The sequence below is a fragment of the Zeus faber genome (assembly GCF_960531495.2).
Source record: "Zeus faber genome assembly, chromosome: 11".
Taxonomy (NCBI): domain Eukaryota; kingdom Metazoa; phylum Chordata; class Actinopteri; order Zeiformes; family Zeidae; genus Zeus; species Zeus faber.
In genome coordinates, this window is record NC_137205.1 from 9,469,964 (window position 1) to 9,496,536 (window position 26,573).

The 26,573-nt window shown below is 43.3% G+C and overlaps 3 protein-coding genes across 4 annotated transcripts; 2 read left to right on the plus strand and 1 right to left on the minus strand.

Moving 5' to 3' along the window:
- Window positions 1–4,174: 4,174 nt before the first annotated feature.
- Window positions 4,175–12,961, plus strand: LOC307236483 (HUWE1-associated protein modifying stress responses-like). The gene is made up of 5 exons (XM_080008921.1): window positions 4,175–4,539; window positions 5,422–5,502; window positions 8,045–8,112; window positions 8,277–8,487; window positions 9,867–12,961. The coding sequence occupies exons 1-5, from the start codon at window positions 4,344–4,346 to the stop codon at window positions 10,169–10,171; spliced, it is 861 nt and encodes a 286-aa protein (XP_079865047.1). The 5' UTR covers window positions 4,175–4,343; the 3' UTR covers window positions 10,172–12,961.
- dctn5 (dynactin 5) lies at window positions 12,293–18,622 on the minus strand. 2 transcript variants are annotated; one of them, XM_080008923.1, is made up of 6 exons: window positions 18,611–18,622; window positions 17,927–17,995; window positions 17,646–17,764; window positions 17,201–17,312; window positions 15,967–16,069; window positions 12,293–14,096 (listed from the first exon to the last, which is right to left on the minus strand). In XM_080008923.1, the coding sequence occupies exons 3-6, from the start codon at window positions 17,753–17,755 to the stop codon at window positions 13,999–14,001; spliced, it is 423 nt and encodes a 140-aa protein (XP_079865049.1). In that variant the 5' UTR covers window positions 17,756–17,764; window positions 17,927–17,995; window positions 18,611–18,622; the 3' UTR covers window positions 12,293–13,998. The 2 variants fall into 2 exon arrangements, with proteins under 2 accessions (XP_079865049.1, XP_079865048.1); XM_080008922.1 differs by lacking the exon at window positions 18,611–18,622 and adding an exon at window positions 18,105–18,224.
- Window positions 18,623–18,741: 119 nt separating this feature from the next.
- ndufab1b (NADH:ubiquinone oxidoreductase subunit AB1b) lies at window positions 18,742–21,566 on the plus strand. The gene is made up of 5 exons (XM_080009975.1): window positions 18,742–18,954; window positions 20,024–20,143; window positions 20,277–20,364; window positions 20,990–21,104; window positions 21,315–21,566. The coding sequence occupies exons 1-4, from the start codon at window positions 18,787–18,789 to the stop codon at window positions 21,079–21,081; spliced, it is 468 nt and encodes a 155-aa protein (XP_079866101.1). The 5' UTR covers window positions 18,742–18,786; the 3' UTR covers window positions 21,082–21,104; window positions 21,315–21,566.
- Window positions 21,567–26,573: the final 5,007 nt, after the last annotated feature.

Below are 26,573 nucleotides of genomic sequence, written 5' to 3' on the forward strand. Positions count from 1 at the left end.
CCTCAAAGAAACACCAAACGCTGTTTCCTGCCAATTGTCCACAAAGAACCGCTGATGATGAAAACGCTCCCGGGTACATGTCGTGTCATTACTCTGACTTTGAATGATATTTGACACGGAGTGTTTTTTATCACAGAAGTGTGCGTACAAATACGTAAAACAATCAAAGGTTTGCAATAGCGCAAAGGTCTTTTTGATACTGGAATTGTGTTAAACATTATTTTCTTTTATTATTATTATGTTTTAGGTATGGTATTTATTTTCAATTTTTTGGTTAATCATTACGGTTATTGCATGTTGCGAATTTCATTTTTTTGTTGTTGGTATTATTTTATTATTATTGCCTTTCTATCTATCTATCTATCTATCTATCTATCTATCTGTCTGTCTATCTATCTATCTATCTATCTATCTATCTATCTATCTATCTGTCTATCTATCTATCTATCTATCTATCTATCTATCTATCTATCTATCTATCTATCTATCTATCTATCTATCTATCAATCAATCAATCAATCAATCAATCAATCAATCAATCAATCAATCAATCAATCAATCAATCAATCAATCTATCTATCTATCTATCTATCTATCTATCTATCTATCTATCTATCTATCTATCTATCTATCTATCTATCTATCTATCTATCTATCTATCTATCTATCTATCTATCTATCTATCTGTCTGTCTGTCTGTCTGTCTGTCTGTCTGTCTGTCTATCTATCTATCTATCTATCTATCTATCTATCTATCTATCTATCTATCAATCAATCAATCAATCAATCAATCAATCAATCAATCAATCAATCAATCAATCAATCAATCAATCTATCTATCTATCTATCTATCTATCTATCTATCTATCTATCTATCTATCTATCTATCTATCTATCTATCTATCTATCTATCTATCTATCTATCTATCTATCTATCTATCTATCTATCTATCTATCTATCTATCTATCTATCTATCTATCTATCTATCTATCTGCCTGCCTGTCTGTCTGTCTGTCTGTCTATCTATCTATCTATCTATCTATCTATCTATCTATCTATCTATCTATCTATCTATCTATCTATCTATCTATCTATTCAGTTCAATACAATTCAATTCAAAACACTTTATTTGTTCCCTATCTATCTTCCCTAGATAGAGCACTTTCTTCCTATTTATTTTAAATAATGACGCAAAATAAAACTGTTGACTTCTGTTTTAAATGGGGCTGAACAACCGGGGGGGGGGGGGGGGTACTGAGTCTGCAACTTGGTTGACTTTATTTGTGCGGTACATTAACTTTGGTTCCACATGGACGATGGCTGCAGCGTCATCTAATGGAGGGGAATGGTAATAGATTGACTTTAACGAGAGGAATTTGAAATGAAAACCGATTCACATTGTTTTCACAGATGTTTTCGATTTCAATTCATTGAAGTGTAGTGATTTATCACGAATCATATATTGGCGAAGTCATGAAATATATCAAACACGTTTCCATTGCGTTTAATTAAAATAGGACCAGTAGGGCCCAGCAAAACAAAACTCAATAATAATAATAATAATAATAATAATAATAATAATAATAATAATAATAATAATAATAATAATAATAATAATAATAAATATAGCTGCAGGCAGCAATACACGGGGTCCAGTTTGTGACCAGGTCTACACAGTGCAACTCTCCGAATACTCACGAGCACCCATGACTTATACAGGTACCCCTCACTTAATGACCTACCCGTGTAACGACCGTTCGGACTTACGACCAGCTCTCTGACCAGTCTGTATTGTGCGCTGCATATAATACTGTGGCGTGCGCTGTCTAAACATCAAGCATCTCATAGCGCGTCACTCTTTATATTCTTTATACACTATATATACTATATACACTATATACAATATACATTATATACACTATATACACAGTATACATCTCATCGCGCAGTCTCGTTCCCGCAGCCTGTCAGCAGTATTCACTACACTAGCGTTCTCAATGGCCACGCCCCCTTACCGTGAGATAACAGGGGTCCTCGCTTATCAACCAATTCACTTAACGACTTGTAGGAACGGAACTCGGTCATTAAGCGAGGAGTACCTGTATGACATCGGTTCATGGCGTCACAAAGCCCCGCCCCACAAACAAATCAAGGTATGACAACATTCTTCAACTTCCGATTAATTTGCAATGGTTCTGCTCCAAATATAGATCGATGTGGATGACACTTCCGCCACAAGAGACCTCAACCATGTTCGTGGCTTCGGCGATTGTCGTGTTGTGTGACACTTTTGGGCCGAAAAATGCCAAGAAAACTACTACTAATAATAAAAAAACGAGTAAAATCAATAAAAAGGTAATAACAATAAAAAATGGCAATATGCAATACATTTAAACATGACTAAAAATAGAAAGAATGACAGTATACAATAAAGCCCAAAATTAAGTGGAAAAATAGAAACGTTTCGGCAATGCAATAAATCTAAAAATGGACAATGAACAATATGCATTAATTGTCTTCTGTAGTTGAAGAAGATTGAATGGATGGTTGCTATTGTGCAGTAACCACAATAAAAAGATTTAGAGGGGGCAAAGGCTGGAAGGAGTGCCATATAATTATAATAATACTGTAGTACGACTACTACTACTAATAATAATAATTATAATAACAATAATAATAATTACAATAATAATCACAATAACAATAATAATTATAACAATAATAACAACAATAATATTAATAATAATCATTATAATAACAATAATAATAACAAAAATAACAATAGTAATAATAAAAAATAATTCAAAAATAATAAATATTTTTTAAATAATAATAATAGCCATAATAATAATAGTAATAATAATAATACTAAAATAATAATAGTAATAATAATAATAATAATAATAATAATAATAATAAAAAAAAAAAAAAAAATAGTAATCGTAATAATACTAAAATAGTAATAAGAAATAATAATAAAGGTAAAGATACTTTATTAAACTTCAAAGGTAATAATAATAATGATAACAATAATAAAAAGTATAATAATAATAATAATAATAATAATAATAATAATAATAATAAAAAAATAATAGTAATACTACTACTAATCATAATAATAATAATAATAATAATAAAAACAATAATATTAATACACGCGGGAAGGAGTGCCATATAATTATAATAATACTGTATTACGACTACTACTACTACTACTAATAATTATAATAACAATAATAATAATTACAATAATAATCACAATAACAATAATAATTATAACAATAATAACAACAATAATATTAATAATAATCATTATAATAACAATAATAATAACAAAAATACCAATAGTAATAATAAAAATAATTCAGTAATAATAAATATTTTTTAAATAATAATAATAGCCATAATAATAATAGTAATAATAATACTACTAAAATAATAATAGTAATAATACTAAAATAGTAATAAGAAATAATAATAAAGGTAAAGATACTTTATTAAACTTCAAAGGTAATAATAATAATAACAATAATAAAAATAATAATAATAATAATAATAATAATAATAATAATAATAATAAATAATAATAATAAAAAAATTATAGTAATACTACTACTACTACTACTACTACTAATAATAATAATAATAACAATAATAATAATAATAATAACAATAATAATAATAATAATAATAATAATAAATAATAATAATAATAATAAAAAATAATAGTAATACTACTACTACTACTACTACTACTACTACTACTAATAATAATAATAATAATAATAATAATTAATAAAAACCATAATAATAATAATACACGCGTCAACACTCCAGGTATTACGGTAGTCCATTGTGTCCGTTCCGCAGGCTCTGCAGGAACACGCCACATAAGGCTCGCGTATCGGCCCCGTTTTAATGTCCGCTCTGCGCTCTCAGCTCAGCTTCGTTATGTGGAATTTTCTTGGAGCGGATCTTTTGTGTCACTCGGACGAGGGACGGACGCCGGAGCCAATGAAGCCGCCGGGCGGAGCGGCCCGCCCGCCCCGCAGCGCCACCGCAGCCAGTGGGAGCCGGACATGCCCGCGTCGAGGCGGGACACGGAGCACAAGCGCGACAGCAGCCGCGTATATAAAGACTCAAGCGGGTAGGAAAATAGTTTAGCCTCTTCGCGGACCACCGTGGCGCCCGAGCTCTGGTAGGAGCAGCCCCCCGAAAAACACCCGGAGTAGACACTATTCAACCTACCTAAATGTTCCCGTTTTGCGATACCACCCGCCACCCGCCGCAGTAGAAAAGAAAGAAAACCGAACATTTCCCCTCGAGGTTTCGGTGTAGTTAAATGGAGGAGAAGAAGGAAGACGGGGACTCGGAGATTCAGGAACACGGACCCGAGCACTGGTTCTCAAAATGGGAGCGGCAGTGTCTGGCCGAGGCGGAGCAGCGGGAGCCGAGCGAGGAGGAGGCGGATGGCGACCAGGACAAGCTGTGGCACCTCTTCCAGAACTCCGCTACGGCCGTGGCACAGTTATACAAAGGTATTATTAACCGGTGTTTTCTGGTTCCCGCTGCAGCTAACCCGCTAGCTGGGAGCTAACCGCTAGTTAGCCACCTAGCTACATGGTTCTCCATGGGAAGTGTGGCGGACCCTCAGCGAACCGGCTAACAGATATACAGCCAACGGCTAACCAGTGCTATGTAGCAGCTGACTGGCAAAGCTAATTTTAGCTTGTGTTAGCAATATACTTCTTCGCTGTGTATAACGGTTGCGCGCGGCAAGCATTTAGTAATAACATGGAGTAGTCACCGCTGTGTTAATACTTAAGTCACTATTCTGTGTTTACTAACGCTACTCATATCTGGCTCACGGCAACATTACAAAATGGCGATGGAAACAACAATCATCTGCTTACTGACAACTGGAGGATGTGGGACGTGATCGCCACATAAAATTGGGTGCCAGCGAAAGGCCATTTTTACGAATACTAATCGGCTGGATTCCCCCAGTTTGAACCCCCCCGGTCCAGTGTAGAACCGGAGGAGTTTGATCAGTAACTCGCAGCCAGCGTTAGTGTTAGATTCAAACAAAATGGCGAAGATATCACTGGTTTTCAAGGGAACTAGTGGTTTGACTGCAGCCCCAGAGGGATAACCCTCCTGTTATTCTTCAACATTTCTTTAACGGAGCACGGAGCTTAACCCTCCCCGCGGCCAAAATAATTTACACCACTCTTTAACAAAACTGCTGAGCGGGCAGGTAACTACTTCGCAAGCCGATGATGCCAGGAGGAAATGGCGAAAGGACCCAGTCATCAAGGCTTTGCCGTTTACAACACCGACTGGGCCGGACTGGAGGTTGGGAATGGTATTTGGGGGCTCCGTGGTGTGTCCCGGCTCATCTCGACCTCCTGTCCCCACAGACAGAGTGTGTCACCAGCAGGGGCTGTCTCTGTGGGTGCCGTTCCAGAACGCTGCTACAGCCGTGACTAACCTCTACAAAGGTGAGACATTCCCCCTTTTTGTTTGTCCCGGTCTTTGTCGTTTCAGAGTCTTGTCTCCTACTTGTAGAACTTCTTGCCATCGCACTTGTCAACATATCCATGTATAAATGTTTTTAATTGATTTGTCAATCCGGCGAAGTCTTTTATCAGCAACCCAATTGATTTTTGTGCTGCGTGACCTGTACTACTTGTAATCTTAATTTTTGGTTATTATTGCGGACCATTGCTGTTTGCTCACACCAGATATTGAGCTTTAATCCTTGAATTGTGTTGGACAGATTTGACCCGAATTTAGGTGTTTTATCATCGCTTAAAAGGCTGATCAACATACTGGTTTCAGCCTGAGGCCAAGTGACTTTGCCTAATTTTGGGGTCTTGAACTTCTATACAGAATGTTGACATCTTGATGTTTTTGTTGACGTCTATAAGCACTTTGCACCCCATTTTGATGCTTCAGCCAGTTCTGACCACAAAGGAAAACAGGCCTTTATGAACGAGCAGCATCTGTCTATCTACCAAGACAATCTCGTTTTATTTGAACTAAAGGTAGGCTGCTGTATTCAAAAGGCTTACCAATGCGTCATAGACATAACATTAGACTGACCCTGTGTTGTGGGAATTGACTATGTTGCTGTCTGAGAGGGGAAACACACTCCCATAAAAATGTCCCACTCACATTTACCAAACTCAGGAGCAATTGTCAGAAGAGGAACATGAGCAGAAGATTTTCAGTTAATGAAGCCCTCGCTCTAATCCTAGACAGTGATAACGACAGTGAAACTGCGGACAGTATTGAACATAATTCGGAGTACAATAAATGATCCTCTGTAGAAGAAAATACACAGGTTGAAAGAGAGGTGATGCTGATGGAATGGGACCATAGCATGGCCACAAACCCCCTGTGCAAGTCACGCCGACTTAAGGATTAACATTAACATTAAAGATGTTAGCCCGATTTTCCACTCGCCTACAAGTTTTTCGAGATCACCAAGCAAAGCTGCAGATCGGCAGCAAATAGTAGTGTGCTTTCTTGAGCGACGGCGCGTGGTGTTAACTGTTCACAACGCGATCCGATGGCTCGTAGGCACGAGGGGGGGGGGGGGGTCGAGAAGGAGAGACGGCTGTGCACGGAGCGGCAGCCAGAAATACACAACACATCGACTTTATTTTTATTCTCTAGGTTTTTAATATTTCTTATTTAAATTCTGGTTTAATTTTTATATTAATTTATTTTTTAACAGTGATTGAATAAAAAAACGCAATTATCCTGCCCCATGCATGTTATCATGTCAATTCCGGTGTCACCTCTCGTGTGTTTTCGTGACATATCGTTTGGAGACCCAACAGACTAATGGAGGATTCCTCCTGGTGAAAGATGTTGTAATGTGTGATCCCCTGTCACCAATCAGTCATGTAGTGTGAAACCACATGACTGCAAGATTCAGCGATCTGACAACTTTGAAAGCCGTGTAGTGTGTCCTTGGCATCAGGGAAGACTGTCAGTTGCAAAGATCAGAATGGTCTCAGGACCTACTAGATTTGCAGTTACACAAGTTCACAACATCAGATCTTCCTTTGAACTGTTCATGTGAGTTAGATTTGTCATCATCATAACAACTCGTCAAAATGAATGTTATTGAATGTTATATCTGCCCCTCCTCAAATGCAAGACAACCATTACATGTGTAAGACACCAGAAACATTCCAGCAACAAAACATGCAAATTATGACATGGCCAGTTTGAGTAATTACTGCGTATTGTGTGCTTTGTAATCAAAGCAGTCTTAATATCAGGGGCAACCTGTCCCATGTGGACATAAAACCTGAAATATAGTCAGTGACATGGTCATCCTTTGAAATTTTACTTTTTGAGGGGGTTAAATATGCCTCTCACAATTTTGAGGTAACCGTTATAGCACAGGCCATTTCTATCTATCTAACTGTATTCATTGGTTAAACATTGAAAGATAAAACAAGGGTTAAGCGTAGACCTGACCTTTGTGGTGAAACTGAGCTATTCAAATCCAATTTGTCTATGTATGTATGTGTGTGTGTATATATGTTATTAATCCTTATGAGAAATATTGAGTTTCTGACCAGATTTATTTGAGATATTCATTTGGATTTCTCATTTTATAATAAAGGAGGGATGTTGGTTAATAGACAGGAAGTAAAGAGACTAAGATTGTGAAAAGGTAGCCTGTTTTAAACCTGGTGTAATTGACTATGATCTGTTATTTTGTATTTCATGACTTTTGGGAGTGCACCCATACTGATCTTGGATGATTGTCTGAATTGGGTGTTGCATGTCAGTCATTATGTTATGTTGTAGTGTCCTCGATCTAATGGTCAGTTGTTGTTATTCAGTGAAAGTGATGGATCCAATTGGTCCTCAGTATCGGTCAAACATAGTTTACGACTCTACAGTGATGCATCCTTAACCTCAAAAGTAACCGCTCATCTCTAAAAACCTTGATCATTAAAGCTGGTCGGGCTGCTCTGCATTATCCTAAAACTGTGTTCTCCTGTTGGCTGCTACCAGAAAGCGTGGAGGCCCACCAGAGAAGCTTTGATCTGGGCATTCAGCTTGGTCACCAACGGCGCAACAAGGTTTTTCTTTCTATAATATAAACATTTTATCGCATGTGAGTTGACAGTAATATAAAATGAACTGTTCCTGTAACGAAATTGCAATTTTGTCGCAACATTGATAACAAGATGCCAGTATTGGGGTCCTGGTCTGAATAATGGATCTTTACTGAACTGGCTCCCAGGATGTGCTGGCATGGGTCAAAAAGCGCAGGAGAACCATCCGCAGGGAGGACCTGATCAGCTTCCTCTGCGGGAAAGCGCCGCCGCCCAGAAGCAGCAGAACCAACCCACGGCTGGCCATGATGGCCCCCAGCCGAGCCAACCCCTCACCGGAGACGGGCTCCTCTGTGGAGACGGACCTCCAGCCCTTCAGGGAGGCCATAGCGCTGCATGGTGAGATATAGATGAGTCTCCCGATTCCAAATGCTCTGGGAGATTGAATGGTGACTGTTTACAGAAGTTTGTTTTCTGGCACATCTGAGAAGGGTTATTATAAATTCTGGAACATGGTCATTCCTCTCATTTGCATAATAATGAGAGCAAAATCAACCGATTGTTTTTGCCGTATCTCATTTGTAAAGGAGGCAACACCATGTCTTTGCAAGGGATTCGGGGCGATGGTCCTGTACTCGGCCTTTAGCCTTTTTAGCTAATGTGAGCCCAGAAGGGGTTGGTGAAAGTAGTTCTGGGTAAGGGAGGAAAATGGTTCTCACAAGCAGATCTAGCAGAAGCCAGTATTTAAATAATTTAAAGTGAATAAAGATCAGCTGTAAAATATTACACATCTAATCATAAACCTAGGAATGACTTGTACAGGACTGCTGTTTTCTGATGTTTTTTGTTCAAAACATTCCTTGGTGACTAATGGAAAAGGCAAGAGTAAGTATATCACAGGTGTCCTTCACTCCGGCTCACGCTGCCACATGTCGTTCAGAGATAAGCGGCGGTTTGTTTCTATTGGCCAATAATGTAAGTTAGGGTTAGTTTGTCACTTCACCAACCTTAACATGATTATTTATCTGGATTTCTTTCTCACTATTTTCTAGGGAGAGAGAGTGTTTCGCAAAACTATTTTGGTTGGCGTGTTTTGTGTTGGTCCTTGAATGTCTTGGGTTACCCAAATACCAGTATGTCTTGGTCAGCAAAGTGGCTCTTGTCAAGCCGTCTCGCAATATATTGACAGCCGGACGACTCTGCATCCAAACTCGTACGCTGTCACGCATTGCTTTCATGTTTGACATCACAGAGCGTTGGATTTCAACCTCTGGCTCCCAACACTTTGTAATATTATTTGGGTGCCACTACGAGCTGCATGGTGGGTGTTTACAGTCTGGTGAAACGTTGGAAACCCAATAAAGATGCTCTTTCCTCCTCAGTTATCATTGTTTGTGATAATGTGATGAAGATAACTGTTGGGGACATTCAAAGTCATATACATTAACATGGTCTGGTTGTGCACGTGGATAAACTGATGGTTTCCTGTCTTGCCCTCATTGGATAAAACCCTCCGTTGCAGCATTTAAAAGAACTATATTTTGAAGGCTAGATTAGCTTTCTGTAATCTAGAGTTCACTCCGAAAATATCAGAAAATTATCAAATCTTCCCTGTCAAAACAAAAACTTTCTAGACAAAGGGGCAAAAACCATGTGTGACCAGCCATCAGGAGGCTTTTTTGTCCATTAGCTGACCACTTTGGCTCCTTATATCATGATTTCATCCTGGTATCATAGCTGTTGCTACTCCTACTTGACCCCTCACTCCTTTGTCCCAGGTCTCAGTGGAGCCATGGCGAGTATCAGCGTGCGATCCGGGGCCCCCGGGTCCCCCACCCATGTGAGCGGGGGCGGCGGCAGCAGTGGCGGCGGAGGGCCCGGCCAGGGGCCCGTGTGCCGTAGCCGGCGCAACGGCCTCCATGACGTGGACCTGAACACTTTCATCTCTGAGGAGATGGCGCTGCATCTGGACTCGACAGGGTCCGCTTCGGCTGGCGGAGGCGGGGCGAGGAAACGAAACTCCACCCAGTGCAATGACGTCATCACGGACTCCCCCACCCACAAACGCAACAGGATGATCTGATGGGCAGTCTGGCTGCATGTTTGTGTAGGTGGCGGGGTGGCGGGCAGCGCCCGGCGGAGCCAAGGCTTTTGCGGCGAGAGGGGTGGGGGGCGGAGCGGCTGTCAACAGAAAAGCGAGCGGACAGGGACCTCCAGCTGAGCGGCTCTGCGGAGGATCTTGGCTGGGGAAGGGGGGTGAGGTGGGGGGAATCCCGCAAACCCCCTCTTCCAGCAGCACGGCGCTCCTCTTCGTCTCCTCTCCGGCCACGCACGTCGCTGCTCCGGGTTCGAAGCACTTGACAGGAAGTTGTCACAGAGACCCCGCGTCCGCCCCCCCCTCCCGGTCCAGCGTCCGCCTGGAGAAGAGAGGAAGGACGAGCGCCGCCCGCCGCATTCTGGGAGGCAGACCGCCGCGCCGCTCCGAAATCAAAGGCACTTGACCCTCGACCCCGCCCCACGGCCTGCCCGCCCTCCACCTCCACCCGTTGGCCCTGCCTCGCCCGCCCGTCCCCGCCACTGGGAAGCGAATTAAGTTGTTTGCCAAACCCTCGGAGCCAACATTGTCAGAGATCCTGCTCTGCTGTTTCTATTTTAGTTTTATTCTGTTACAAGTCCAACGCCCGTCGCAGCTCTCATCCCGACGACGCCTGACACGCCGACCGGCGGAGCTCTGCCTCCACAGCAGGCTGCCTGCCAGCCAATCACCCTCTAGTGCTTAGATTTTAGTTTGGCCAGTTTTTATTTTCGTTTTGTTATTATTAGCACCAGTGTTTTAACTCGTAGGTTTTTCTCACCCTTTTGCAGGTTCTAGCCAAGTCCAATTCACCAAACCTCTGTATTTTTTATTTTTTTTCTCTTCCTATCGATGGTTTTTGGAAAGCAACCGGTTTGTCTACGGCTCCCGGCTATCGAGACATGGGTCTGCCTCCCCCTTTGTCTCCCTCCGTCCCCCCCCGCGTTCCGCCCCCAGTCTTACTACAGAAGCAGCTGCTGTTTGATGTGATTGTGTGACTTATTACGAGAGTTGCAATAATGATTTCATTTTCTTTTGCACTTGGCTTTCGACCCTAACTCATGCAAGCAAATCGACTCTTCCATGTGGTGGTTGTTGTTTGTTTCTTATCTCCCAGGTTTCAAGTTGTAGCCGTCGCACGCCCGCTCCAGGCCGCTCAGCAGAGGCTGCTCGGCCACGGGTGGATGACTGGGAAACGGAGCACGTCTTCATCAAGCGAGTGGTCGCTGGTGCATTTCAATGTGTCGGGCCTCGTCCCGCACACAAACGCACACCCTGAATTCTCTCTGGCAAAGCAATATAACCCCCGCACTCTGAATTCCTGGGTGGTGTGTGCCAGGCGGGGTGCAGCCCGTAGTCTTGGTTTCTAAGGGGAGCGTGCATTACCGAAACATGGGTGCGTGGGAAAGGTTTGGTGGTGGTGGTGGTGGTGGTGGTTTGGCACGGAACAATGCAAATCGGGCGGAGGAACGAGGGGAGGCATCACTACCACACACGTCAAAGCACGAGGGGAGAGGGGGGGATCAAATGGTATTAATCAGTCCGGTACTTTCCTTCGTTACTTTTACCCATTTGTGGGGTCTTTTGGTCGCTGTAGATTCTTTGGACCCCCCCCCCCCCCCACACTCGCATGCAGACGCAGGTTCTGAATTCTCCAACTGATCCTATCTATTATTTTTACCGAACAAATGTAGACTTAACCCAGTCAGTTTCGGCTGACGCATAATCCGTTTCTCTCGCCATAAGGTTTCTTAACGTGCTGCTATCTGTCAGAGAAGCAGGAAACCTGGTTCCTTCTCTTCAATATCTCTAGCTATTTGATACGGACTGGTACCGGATGTTTTGTCTGGGAGGATCTTCGCTACCGACGGCCTATTTGTTCATCCCTGGACTTTGGTCACCACCCCCCCCCACACACACACACACACATGTCACATCTGTGAAGTGGGAACCCCCCCCCCCGTGCTGGTCGGCCTTGGACTTCTGTTACATTTCCATCCAAAGATTCAGCCCAATAGATGAGTTAGCTTTTTGTAATCATATGTGATTGCTTGCTGACATAGAAAAACCCAAACTAAGTTAATTTGTCTTTTGTTGAATAATCTGGCATATTGAATTTTAAGAAGTTTATTTTATTTTTTCCTAATTGCACAGCAATCATACCACTAAACGGGGTTTTGGAAAATGTGAGGTCTAGCAGGGGGAGCGAAGTTCACTCAAAAGACAGAAATCTGAAGGGGAGTGAACAAGTAAGCTCAATGGGATCGGGGGGGACTTGAAATGTCTCATGAAGTGAAACATAGGAAGTATCCCAAATAGGACCCCGCCCCATTCTCAGGCCTACTGGGTGAGGTGGAATCCCACCGTGTGTTTTGGTAGGAATATGCTGTGCTGATGATGGTAGAAAGAGAACTGAAGGTTGAGAATGACCGCCATCATGGATTCGCAGGAATACTCGTTAAGTATTGATGTTTTGTTGGACAGGTTCTCCCTTGTCTTCATTTGCAACTTGACTCATAAATGTTATATTTAATTCAAACGGGATTGGCAACTTCTCATTTCACATCCATGTTTTGGGCGGTTTGTGAAGTAACCGATTTGCAACAAAGTAATGCTACTTTTGGAGACGGCGCCGCACCACTTAAACGTGTATTCTGAGTTTGTTCTTTGTCCGAGCACATAATTCAGATTAGGATTGTGCCATTTCTTCTATTGCCGCTATTCCTACCTTCACACGCTCATGAGTTAGGCAGGCACTTTAAAAAAAAAAAAAAAAAAAAAAAGGTCTTGCTATCCCCCCTCCTCAACCAATCAGAGGTCTTCACCACATTTTTGCCTCAAAGGCCAAACTCATGCCACGTCTCTCTGGAGCCAACACTTCTCAGCTGTTTTCTTGATATTTCTTATTTGTTTCAAATAATAAATGGCTAATCTATATACTTAACATTTAGGTGTTGGTATGATATGTGGTTCACATTGTGAAAGAAATACAACTGAAACCATGGAATTGCAATTTGATGTACCATGTTTCAATAAAAAAGGAAAAAACATTGTTTGGCTTTGTTCAGCGGTCATTTTAGGTGTCTCACTAAAAGGGTGCCGTTACATAGTTTAACCTTGTGGCATATGGAACTGCATTAATGAGCACAGCCATTTGCAAATCTTGGGAGTAATTTCTTCAAAGTGTAAAATGTCAGTAAAACACAAGGCAAGAGGGTGCTTGACGGCATTTGACAATGTTATATTTTTCTTTGTCAGTTTTACATTGCGAGATGTTTTACTTCAAACCTTTTTAATACATTGCATGCCTGTATCCATCCTTGTGAAAGCCTTTTTCATATTTTTTTTTAATGCGGTGTCTTATAACAGAAGCGAAACATACAGTCCTCTAGTGTTCATGGCAGAAACACGGTAGATAATCAAACTGCCTTTTACAATGGATTTGCAATCACTTGCGATGTCATGATGAAATAAAAACAAGCGGTTATTAAATACATGTTTGGTAACAACAAAAACGTGGAGGCCGGTACAGTTTGACGGGTGGGGAAGTTTGTGTGTGTGACCAGTGGGCCGAAAGGAAATGTCCACGCTGTCCTTCATCCACAGCCAGGTCTACCGTATGAATACCCCTCCCCTGTTTGGTCCACAGATGAGCCCATATGCTGCTGCTTCCCCATCGCCATAAATATATACGTGTGATTCAAAGGCTTTTTCTCAGAACTCGATGCAGCGTTCATCACTGCTACAGTTAAATAATCAGCCTGGAAATTTCTTAAACAGGTCTAAATGCGCTGGTGAGGGAGGGTAAGATCAGCTGCATGGAAGGGGAGCGGAGCTTAGATCTGGCTGAGAGGCAGGAACTTCTGGTAGTAGCTCTTGGTCACGTCGATCATCAGGTCCTGCGTGCACTCTGGGAGCTCACCTGAAAATAGCCCTGCGGGGGAGGTTGGGTGAGGGGATGCATAATGTTAGGATGAAAAAACTTGTGCACACACATTCAAGACACACACACACAAAAGTATGTGGACATCCCTTCTTTAAACAGGTGCATAAAATCAAGCATCCAGCCATGAAATCTCCTTAGACAAACACTTGCAGTAGAACGGGTCGAACCAAAGAACTCAGTGACTTTCAACATGGAACTATCATAGAATGCCACCTTTTCACCAAATCAGTTTGTAACATGTCTGCCCTGCTAGACCTGCCACAGATAACCCTAAGTTCTGTTATTATGAAGTGGAAACATCTAGGAGCAGCTCAGCCACGACTGGGAGCTGAACTGGACCGCCGAGCGCTGACGTGTAAAAGCCGTCTGTCCTGCAACACTCACTACAGAGTTACAAACTGTTTCTGGAAGCAACGTCCGCACCGGAGCTGTTAGTCCTGAACTTCATGAACTGGGTTTCTGTGGCAGAGCAGTGGCCTACGACCACCATGCGCAATGCCAAGCATCGGATGGAGGGTGTAAAGCACGCCGCCTGGACTCTGAAGCAGTGGAAATGCATTCTCTGGAGTCACGCTTCACCTCTTGCGTATGATGGAGGAATATGTGTTCCTGGATGGAGGAATACGTGTTCCTGGTGGATCCCAGGAGAACGTTACCTGCCTGAATGCATAGTGCCAACTGTCAAGTTTAGTGGTGGAGGCAGTTTTTCATGGTTTGGGCTCAGCCCCTTAATTTCAGTGAAGGGGAATCTTAATGCTACGGCATACAATGACATTCAAGAGACTTGAGGGGCCTTTTCTGTTTCAGTGTGACAATAGAGTGCTGCGGAGATGATGTATTTTTGTCGGCCAACCTGGAAGTTCGATTTTTTTCATTGGATTTTGGATTAGATTGCAGACAAAAGTTTATGATACCTACACGTTTTGTTCAGCCAGATGATCTTCACAAATTGACACCACTATGATTTTTGAGGCGTAAATGTGATCGCCAGAAGTAAAAAGCTGACGTGAGGCTATAAAAGAACTACCCCACGGTGGCATGACTTGAACGTCCCCACCACTAAGCTTCCAACTTGTCATTTGATTTTGCACGCGTACCTCTTCCACAAAGGCTTGGAAAGTTTGAGTTGGAATAGTTTGCAAGAGCACGAGTCTAAACACAACTACAGGCTGTAAAGGCGGACTGGTGACTAGATGACTTTCAGTGTTCAGCGTGATGACGTTTAATGCCCCCGACAGCCTCCGTAGTCTCATTTAGCCACTTGTTAGAAACCGCCTTCTTTAAGACACGTAAAAGCTTCAAAATTCACCAGTGGGGCATTCATGTCGTAGAACAAAATGTGACAAACTCTTAAGCTTGTGTTAATAACAGACCTTATTTCAGGCATCGAACCAAAAACCCATTAAAAAAACCCATTGACTTTCAGATGACGAGGGAACAGGAAGTGCAAAAATGCGAACTCATTTCCGGATTTTAGGACTCTTAGGACTTAGGATTCCTGCAGCACTCTTTGCCCCTGTGCACAAACCGAGTTCCATAAGGAAATGGTTAACTGACTCTAGTGAAGAAGAATGTGACTGGCCTGCACAGAACCCAGACCTGAACCCCATTCAACACCTTTGGGATGAATGGGAACGAGCTGGGCCCCATTGCCATCAGCGCCTGACCTCACTGATGCTCTTGGTCGGAATGGAAGCAAATCCCTGCAGCCATGTTCCAAAATGCACACTTTTTTTTTTGCATGGTTTCAGATGGCATTTCGTACCTGCGTATTTTGACCAAACATTGCGTGGTTGGTACATAACATGGGTGCAGGTTGGAAGGTCTGTGTGTGTGTGTGTGTGTGTGTGTGTCTGACCTGGGCAGCTGGAGAAGACCGTGAAGGGGGGCACCACCGTCTCGGGGGGCAGCACCGTGTTGTCTAAGATCTTGCAGCAGTCCTTCAGCACACACCGACGCCCCTAGAGACGCCGCACAGCGACAGCAGCCTCAACCGCCAGCGGGACACACGCATTCAAGATGAACACTTCTCAATTTGGATGTGAAGAATCGTGAACTTCCTGACGGACCCCAAGTGCCTCACTCATTTTCCCCTGCTGGTTCATTTCATTTTCATTGCTTCTTACACCAGAATCAGTTCATTTACGGGGAATTTGTCATGTGGTGTATTTCTCTACAGAAAATAAAGTCTTTAGGTCAATTCAATTTGATTAAAATAAACATAAATATTATTATTAGTAGTATCTAATAACAAAAATATATATTTTACAATAATAATAATAAAAAATAGCGAATAAAATAAACAAATATACAGAAATTGCCCAAAATACAGAGCAGAAATATTCAAATATATAAATATATGGAATATACAAAGGGTGATTCCACGCTCAAGATAAAATTATTGGTATAGATATATGGGGTATAAATTGAATTGAAGAAATGCAGTGCTTAACTTAATAATTGAGAAAGCTCCAGAGTTTCACAATGTAAACACACTCTCCCTTTAAAGATTAGGTCAGTGCCAGTGCCAGTGCTTTACACAACGGCTGGACATGCTGCAGTGGCCTCTTTTTATCCTCCATAAGAAATCAACGGCAAATCTCAAGTTATATTCAACTTCATCTCGATATCAGATCTCCGATTGACATGGTCAAAGTCAGAGCTGATTGGCTCATAACAGGAAGCTACTCGGAGGCGACACGGAATGTGATTGGCCTTAATGTCAATTTGTCGATTATGTGGCGGTAAAACTATAATGGAACACCTGGTCCATTTCTAAGTCAGAATTACAGAAAACTGTGGTCTTGACTGAGTGAGTGAGTGGGAGAAGAACAGTCTTGCTCTCTTTCATGACCAAATATGCTGCTTCAGTCCTTAGTTGGTGCAGTCCCACTGAACCACCCAGGCCAGACGATGTGACATCCATGTGATTGCTCAGAACCCTCCGGCAAAAAAAAAAAAAAAAAGGGATTCTGCACCATCCTTTGTTTGCATCCACGTGTCTGTCTTCACACCCTAATTGGTGAATATAGATATTTTTACACACACGCACGCACACACACACACACACTTTGTTTCACGGCCCTACTCACGATAACGCAGTTTTTGCCGATGTGGACGTAGGAGCCGATCTGCGCCGCGTTGACCACACAGTCCTCCTCGATGAAGACGTGGTCCCCTATGTGCAAGGGGAAGAAAGCCACTCTGCGGAAGTAGGGAGAGAAGAAATTGAGGCGATGAGCGGCGAAACTCACACACAGTTCATCAGACTGCCACTAGGGGGAGGATCCGAACATGTGATGCGATTACGGCTTCGGTGTGAAGCGGGCTTAAGAACGGGGTTAAAAACACCAACGGTCGGCGAGAGAGGCAGCGGTGTTCGCGTGCATCCTCGTGCCCCTTCGGCCTGCAAAATGGGACTCCTCTGGTAAAAAATAACATGTAACCATTTTTTGTCATTTTTCCAAGCTATATTTTCACGGATTGGAGGTTTTACGGTGCGTCACAGCAAGTCTTTTCAGGAGTTGGGCGTCTCACCCTTTGCTGAACTTTTTAAAAGGGGGTCGGATGACACTTCGACTCTTGACCACACAATGTCTGCCCACCCTGACGTTGGCCAGGTCCCCTCTGATGATGCAGTCATTCATGACGATGGTCTGAGAGACAGACCGTCAGACAGACAGACAGACAGACAGACAGAGAGAAAGAGAGAGAGAGTGTGTGTGTGTATTAGCCACATTAGCATAGTAGACACAACATTGACAATGCGATTGAACGTGTAAACAGTCAATGTATTCTTTTTTTTTTTGCCCCCTCACTTTCCCGTTGAGGACGATGTTCTGGCTCCCGCACAGCACGGACTGTCTGCTTACTTTGTTCCCAGATGCCTGAGGAGCAAAAAGAAATGAATAGCACAGAGACGCTCGATTGGTTAGCGACCATTACTAGCAGCGTCTACACCGCCTAGCTAACAGCACCTGGATTAAAATACGTTACCGTTTCGATGTATTCCGCCTTGTTGTACAGAATTTCCGATAATTCCATGTCTAGAGGCTCTTTTTGGGGAGGGGGGGGGGTGGTTTACAATCCCGCTATTTAAACAAATCTGCCAAACATTCGCTGCGTGTGGTTGAATCGCTAGTGGTCGATGCCGCTGTGTGTGCGCTGTGCTGTCACCGCTCCCTGCTACCGTCGGAAGCAGACCCGACCAATAGAGTACAGAAACAACGGTGGTTTTGTTTACTGTATTTATTTAAAAAACAAACAAACAAACAAAAAAAACAACAACTGGTGATGATGAACAAAAGTTTGTCTGAATTTTCAAGGTACGTTTGACGATTTGTCGTTTACAGAGATTCAACTCCACTCTTCTTGATTTAGACGTCACGTTTGTCTCGGATCGATTGGCCTTCCCTGTCCATCTCCGGCCTGTACCTCAGAAATGTACGACGCTTCCCATTGAGATTATTATTTTTTTTTTAATGTATTATTTGTATTATCACCTGGTTAATGGCTCCGTTCTTACTTCTGGTTCTTGGTGGGGAAAGAAAAAAAAAACCTTTTTCAAAAAGCGTTTGAGGCGGAACGAACGCAGACCGCGATGCGCACATGCGCGCCGCAGAGCAGCTCTGACGCCATTTCTCTCGCGCGTTGCACCACGGGAGGCTGCGTCTCAGTCATGGCGTCCCGCGTCCTAGCGCAGTGTGTCCGCTCCCTGGCGCGGCTTCCCGCGGGGAGCCTGGCGACCAGGGCCGCCGCCGCCGCCGCCGTCCCCGCCGCGGCCAGCCAGCGGCCCTTCTCCATCGTCTCCGCGCAGCAGCGGACGCGGTGGCTCGGGCACCACCGGGTGAGGACGCCACGGGCCTAGCGGTGGAGGAGCGGTGTGACCTACCGGCGCCTTTCACGGCCAGCGGGCGTGTGTGGGACGCCGCGTCTCCGTCTTTTTTTTTTTTAATGTTTTTTTTTTTTTTTGTTTTGTTTTAAACATTCACACGTTGTTCTGCTGGAAACACTCGACGCGGTTTGATTCGTTTTCACTTTGGGTCGAGGCTGCGTGAGTCGAGGCGGGGCTTTAGTCGCGTTTCGACCGAGTCGCTATCCAGGTAATGTCGAGCTAGCTTAGCTTGTGGATACTTAGAAACCACCATTTCCACGCTCGCTGCGTCCCCCTACTTCGTTCGGAAGTCGCCCGGGAGCGGAATAAAGTCGCTTTCCGAGGCGTAATGGAACTGGGAATAAATACAACGCGTCATGTGCCACGGGGCCAGACGCGGGTCGTTCGAAACCATTCCCGGGGTGGTCTGACCTCAAGCCCCGTCCAGCGCCCCGCTCCGTCGCAGCGTCTGACACCGGAATGAACGTCTTGCTCCTAATTCAGCTCTGGAGCCGTATGGAAAGAGTCTCGCAGTGGAAAACCGACCGTAGCCGTCTCAGTGACGCCGACCGTGTTTTAGGGCGAGGAATAATAAAAATAAAAGAAAGCATTTCAATCAACTCTCTTGACGCGGACGACTGAGAGGTCGAGCCGCCTCCGCCCGTTGGGAGATCCCAGCAGAACGTCCCAAACAGCTGGACGGTCGAGAAATGTGGTTGTTATTGTCGCCGTCACATCGTTCGTACAGTGCCAGCCCATTGCATCATCAGAGACGAGGACAGCCACTGTTTCTGTTTTCCCCATTTAGGAGGCGCCATAGCGAACTTTTGTCATAACCTCAGGGTGGGCTTCTTGTCCGTTTGTACTCCTGGGCAAACTTTCAGCGCCATTCCAAGCGGCGAGTCTCGGGGACGCTTGATGAATATCGGGCCCCGACCCGAGGCTCGTCCGTCCGAGCTCACACCCGAGTTGATGACGTTCGAACCGCGCCTGAAGTGAACCCACGCCTTACCCTCCTCCTCCTCCTCCTCCTCCTCCTCAGGTCCCCTCTGTGGGCGTGTTGTGCCGACAGTATGGAGACCTGCCCCCGCTCACTCTGGAGACCATCAAAGACCGCGTCATGTACGTCCTCAAGCTTTACGACAAGATCAGCCCAGAGAAGGTACGGGGGGGGGGGGAGACATATTCAGAAAACCCGGCTCGGTCCGCGTGGTGAGCGGTATTTTGCGACGCGACCACCCCCTTCTGATTTTTTTTTTTTTTCTTTTGTGGTTTTCGCCGGCATTGATCCACAGCTGCAGACCTCGTCTCACTTCATGAAAGACCTTGGTCTGGACAGCTTGGACCAGGTAGAGATCATCATGGCCATGGAGGACGAGTTTGGTGAGTCCCTTGCGACGTCCCAGTTGTGTGTTAGTGTTTTGAACTGATTCTCAAGCACGCTTCACACCGTATCTCAAATCCCGTCCGACAGTTGGACGCGAGATGAACTGAGCTTTGCGTCACAAAACATCCGTGGGGAAATGTGAGGAGCTTTATTTTTCCAGGGCAGCGAGTATTTTGTTCACCGTGTTCCATTGTGGAGAGTTTTAAACTCCCTTTATATAGTGTTTGCAAAGTGTGACCATAAAAAAAAAAAAAAATACCCACAATTCATTGACTTTAAAAGACATTTATTGATAGTGCCTGTTGTGGCGTCCAAGGATAACGTTAATAAACATCATGACTTTATTTGGTTTTATGCCCAGCTCCAATAAAAAGAGAGAAACTCGACGGACATAGGTCGCGTCGTGGTTTTGGACCTAAAGTTTATTGCGAGAGCTGGAAAATCCGAACGCATCCCGGCGCCTCAAACGCACCGCGTCGCAGCTTTCTCCCGTGCACAATCAGAATCTTTGTTCCCGTCGTTTCTCGGCTTCGGCTGTTACTTGATCGATCTGTTTTCCTGTCCACTCCCGCTGCCACGACTTGTGAAAGTGCTCGTATTGATAAGTGTTGTGTTTTTCAGGGTTTGAGATCCCCGATGCAGAAGCTGAGAAGCTGATGAGTCCTGCCGAGATTGTACAGTACATTGCAGACAAAAAGGATGTTTATGAATAGTCTACTGTGGCCGCACTCGACAGGCAAGTCCCTCCGTGTTATTTATCTTCCAATTTTTATGGACACAGTCACTGAATGAACGGAGAGCACCGTCCAACTCCGGAGGGCTACTTCAGCAGCATACAATAATGAATTAAAGGGACTTTCCTTTTTATATTGTCTTCATTTTGAAATTTTACAAGTTGACACTTTAAGGGTTCCTCCTGTAATATTTTGCCTTCTTCTTTTGCCAGACTCAGTAATTGCGGAGCAGACGAGCGGCAAACATTTCCCACTTCCTGGGCTCTTCTCCCTCCCCTCTCTACGTCATTGGTGTCTGCTGTTTTACTGTATTTAAATGAACATGTCCGTATACTTTGAGGAGCCTTGGGATTAAAAAAGAAATTCTACAGTGCTGTGTAATTCTTTAATCCTTCCACTGTTATCATGCCCCTGATGTATGATCGCTTGTGAAAGACCAATAAAGTTCTGTATAGTTATAACGATCCTCCGGTAAGCGATGTTCTGTGGCTGAGATTTGTTTGGTTTTCGTTTAAACATAGGCTGCATGTGGGTCCCAGCATGTCTTCTTCCTTCTGATAGGCTGCGATTAAATCCTGTCAATGCAGATTTTCTAGCTGTGATTTCCCAGACATCCGTGTATATACACACCAACAAACAGAAGTGATAGACAGGAGAGCTTGCGCACAAAGTTACTGTTCATTTGTGGGTTTGCTTTGATTACCCCCGTTATGAAAGGTACATTTAACATCAAATATTACTTGCACATGACAATTGAGTTCAGAGTATGCCTTTAATCTAGTTATCAGTGACGAGCTGAGAACGGTACGACATTGATCGAGACAGTTTTAGTATGATGTGAGACATGATCCAGGGTTGTGGTTATAAATATTGCAGTCATGACAAAAAGGCAACACCCCGAGGATAATGGCGCAGTAAAAAAACGGAACTGGCGGGGGTTTGACAGCAGAGGGAGCCAGTGGTGGTTTGTTAAATCTTATGTAGATTTCTGATTAAAGACCATCCACTGCTTTTACTCCCATCACTTAAATAAGCATCAGCTGTTGTTTTTGGTACCCCCCCCCCCCCCCCCAAACAAAAGGAGCGCAGGTTGTGTGGAATGCTCTTACTGTGCATGCGCAATGGACTACATAACGGCGGTGTCCTCAGTCTGATGGTTTGCCAATTTATCCACAACTTCAACTGATCACCCAGGCTACCACCACACACCGGGGAGAGAAATACAGAAAAGACAGTACCCACTGGTTCACTGTTAGTCTTTTATTGAGGGTTGTACCCAAGTTATACAGCCTTTGTACGCTGGCCCCGGGAGCCAGGGGGTTACAAACAGTTATCAGTATACGAGTACAGCCAACAGAAGACTTCACTACATACTACTCTACACCTTAGTACACATTCTCTTAAGAGCACTAAAATCCAGAAGAAAAAAAATTAACAAAATAAGCAGGAAAAAATAAAATGAACAAACCAAGCAACAAAAAAAGGGGATAAAGAAATTAAATGAAAAAATAAGACAGCATCAGGAGACATTCATTATTAGAGCACACTGGAGTTTTTTTTTTTCTTTTTGCTTTTTTTTTTTTAATGATATACCTTGTAATATCAGGCGACTTAACTTTGTAAATGTTTTATACCCATACAAATAAAGATTGTCCTTCAAAAAGTGCAGCTCCCCCCCACCCAGAAAATAAAAGTTAAGATAAAATCCTTTTTTTTTTTTTATAATTAAGATGACCCGAGGAAGACGTCTGACAAAATATTAAAACAAGAATTAAAATAAAGTACGTCCCGTTTCAGTTTTTTTTTTTTAAGAGCGAAGGGGGGGATGTGGCCCCTTGCTGATTATAGACACTGTACGCGTTGTGTTGGTATAGATAAGAGAGAGATATAATAGCTTCAACAGTCTCCCAAAGCATATGTGCATAACTGGTTTACAAACGATCCAACTACACGCTCTGGATTGATAGAATCTCATATCTATATATATCTATATATAGATAGATATATATCTATATCTATATAGATATATAAAATGTATAAAAACAGTAATTTAAAATCTGCACTTACACCAGTTTTCCCTCAGCCTTAAGTCAAGCTGGGAAATGAAAAAAGGGGACTTTTGAAAATCTTTTACCTTCACGCCTCGCCTGCTACAACTGGCCCGGTGGTTTTGCCCGAGGTACTTTTTTTTTTTTCCTTTTTCTAAATGAATTTTCTTTTTATCAATACAACGCTTTTCAAACAATGGCACGACACGAGTCAGTTTGAGGAATATCAGCGGGGGGGGAATCCTGTCTCATCTGTACGTTGGTTTTGTCTCTATCTGAAATACATTTATATAGATATATGGTTACTTTTTTGGGATATTTCAAGAAAGCGAAGAAAAAAAATAACAATAAACAAGATAAAAACCCGAGGTGGACATGGAAGCCTGGGGCTTTTTTTTGTTTTGTTTCCATTTATTTTAGAAACACTCCACTGCATAGTCTCTCTGAGCAACGATCCCTCCCACCCACCCACCCACCCACCCCCCCCTTCCCACAATATCTTTGTGCTGGTTATACTAAAGCTTTTCATCAGTTTTCAAGGGTTTGGGTGTAGTCACACTAATGCAATAAAACAACAACAAAAGAGCAAATCCTCACAGTTTTCCCCCTCCCACACACCAAAAAATAAATCTATGTAGTCGCCGGTTCTGGTTTTGTGTGTTTCATGGATGCGACGTGTGTGTGCATATATACTATAGCTGATTTGCTCACAGGATAAGAAGTTGAGGGGAACGAGTGAATTGAAATAGAACGTGGTCGACACTTGTCTTGGACCTGCTAGGCAGTCTGTTAGGGATTGTACGTTGCTCGTCCTCCCACTCAATAAAGGTTTCTCCACATTGTCGTCTTCAAGCTTTATACATTGTCTGGCTATGTCAGTATTCACACAAACGCTAAAAAGAACGAACCAATCAAAATCAATCCCTTTCTTTCGCTCCTTCTCTCCACTTCCCGCTCCTTCCTGGATTTGGCATGACAGTGAGTTCAAAGTCTCTTACACACACACACACACACACACACACACACACTATATGCAGCACGGGCGTGAGGCCAGGTACAGCGACCCCCCCCCCCCCTCCAAAAAATAAACAACAGTCCAGGGACCCTAGAGGAAATGACTACTACATGGACGATTCTTGGAGTAAAGCAGCCTCCACAGCCAATCAGGAGAGGGGATTCCCAGAGAAAGTCATGGCGGACAAATGTGTGGTCACCCAATCCCACCCAAAACAAAGGAGGCTGGAGGATGTCTTCTACCATTAAGGTCTTAAGACTTTGAGGAGGGGTGGAAAAGGTTGCACAAAAACACTTCTAAAAGTACTTGGCTCACATTTTGCTTGGCTCACCCCCCCCCACCCACCTCAACTCTCCTTCGCAGCCTATAGCACACAAACACACACGTTACCCTGTCACAATACTAGATCACACACATGCACCTTCCAGAACCAGTTGTAAAGGGCCCTCCCCAGTCTCTCCGTGCATCTACTCAAGTGCAAAATCCAAGGCTTCGAGGTGCCGATTTGTCCACGAAACGGTGATCTCGCGACGCATTTTCCGAGCCCAAAAAGACAACGGGGAAAAAAATGTGATCATTCCAAAGCACGCGTAGACGTATATATCTATATATAAATAGTTTTCTCTAAGCGACGAGGCATGGAATTAAGTAAACCGACGGGGTTCTCGTTGCGGCTTTTTTTCGATAAAAAAAACAAAAAAACAAACAAAGAAAAAATAAGTTGTGTGCGTGGCGTGTATATTTGGTAGAGAGCAGTTCAATACTGGCACGCACGACCGTCCAAAGGTCCGGCTAATACTCTAGAGGTTCTGTTGCTCCAACATTTTCGTCAAAAGGAGATTATTTCACGGGTTCAAGCTGAAAAAAAATAAAACACGACGAGCAAACGATTATTTTCCCACCGCTTCTGGTATCAGAGGAAAAAAAACTGTAATTAACTACTTAAATGGGGAGGATGTGATACACAACACGCAAAGTTAAATTAAACTCAAAAATTAATCGTTAAGGTCCATGGCTTCCCCCCCTCCCCAAAAAAAGATGCTTTGAACATCGTCGTTCACGAAACAATCACTGGTATGGTAGTTTAAGCCCCGCCCACCCCTCCCTCTGTTGTTTACATTCACCTAAACCTCCCCCCTCCCCTCCAGCGGTGACACTCATACACCAGTACAGAGCAGCACGACGAACACACACACACACACACACACACACACACACACACACACACACACACACACACACACACACACACACACACACTTAATCAGACCAAGAATTTCAGATGCACCCCTTCCCTGTGCCAAAAAAGAAAAAACATTTTGAAAAATAATATCAATCAAACCCAAAACAGAACAGCACAACAATACAATCATATTCTAGTTGTAAACAGGTAAAAGCCACTTTGTCTTGGTTGCATCTGCAGGACACGAGTAGAAATCAAGGCAATGAAATGTGGACGACTTTTGCACTGTTAAAAGAAATTATTATTAGCAATAATAATTTGATCAAAACCGATCAGACTTTTCTTTTCTAGCTTTTTGTTCTCTTCCTCGACCTTTTGAGTTTCTCAAACGCAGCGACAGGAGCCGTTCACAATAAGACAGGGACAAAGAAAAAAAAAAAAAAAAAAGGAAAATGTGTGTAAATATATATATACATACACATATACACACACACATATATACACATACACACAAAATTCAAAGTTTTGTAAGTTAGAGACTTAACTTATTTCGTGAGACGTGGGAAGAGAAAAAAATAAATCACGAGCGCCTCTCTGGGCGCTACAGTATATGCATAGATACAGCTTCTCATTTCAATTGGTTATTTTGTTGGTTTCTGCGAGACCAAAAGAATTAAAACACGCACACACACACCCCCACCACCCCCGCCCCCCCCAGCAGTTTTACACCATAAGGACGAGGGAGGGGGAGAGGAGGAACGAGAGAGAGAAGGGGGGGCTAAAAGGGAGACCACCCCCCCCCCCCTCCTGATCTTAAAAGACAGCATATTGAAGCGGTGTGTCGAGCTTCTCCAGCTTAAAGCAGTTATTTGGCAGAGGAAAACAAACAAAAAAGAAAAAAAATAATAATAACATTACAGACCTATAACATAAGTTTTTCAGTGCTAGAAGTTGGATTTTCCTTTCCTACAAGTAGTAGTAGTAGTAGTATATTATTATTATTGTTATTATTCAACTACAAGAGGGGTTGGGGGAAACTGGCTTCATTTCCTGAGAACCATTGCTGGTTATTTAGCAGACAAAAAGAGGAATAGTTCAAATAACCAATGCCATGGCCAAAACGACAAAAACAAAACACTGATCCGAATTTCCCAGAGTTACAAACGCATCGTCTTCATCCTCAATAACAGTTTTTCTGAAATATTTTTTTTCCATGTTTTCTGTA

Bases quoted from the DNA above. Each gene is read 5' to 3' on its own strand.
- ndufab1b (XM_080009975.1), top strand. From the start codon at position 18,787: ATGGCGTCCCGCGTCCTAGCGCAGTGTGTCCGCTCCCTGGCGCGGCTT. The intron at 20,144-20,276 runs GTACGGGGGGGG...ATTGATCCACAG, and splicing joins ACAAGATCAGCCCAGAGAAG to CTGCAGACCTCGTCTCACTT. The intron at 20,365-20,989 runs GTGAGTCCCTTG...TGTGTTTTTCAG, and splicing joins GGCCATGGAGGACGAGTTTG to GGTTTGAGATCCCCGATGCA.
- dctn5 (XM_080008922.1), bottom strand. From the start codon at position 18,152: ATGGAATTATCGGAAATTCTGTACAACAAGGCGGAATACATCGAAACG. The intron at 17,765-17,926 runs GTGAGGGGGCAA...TCTGTCTCTCAG, and splicing joins ACATCGTCCTCAACGGGAAA to ACCATCGTCATGAATGACTG. The intron at 14,097-15,966 runs GTCAGACACACA...CCTCCCCCGCAG, and splicing joins GGTCTTCTCCAGCTGCCCAG to GGCTATTTTCAGGTGAGCTC.
- LOC307236483 (XM_080008921.1), top strand. From the start codon at position 4,344: ATGGAGGAGAAGAAGGAAGACGGGGACTCGGAGATTCAGGAACACGGA. The intron at 5,503-8,044 runs GTGAGACATTCC...GGCTGCTACCAG, and splicing joins CGTGACTAACCTCTACAAAG to AAAGCGTGGAGGCCCACCAG. The intron at 8,113-8,276 runs GTTTTTCTTTCT...ACTGGCTCCCAG, and splicing joins GTCACCAACGGCGCAACAAG to GATGTGCTGGCATGGGTCAA.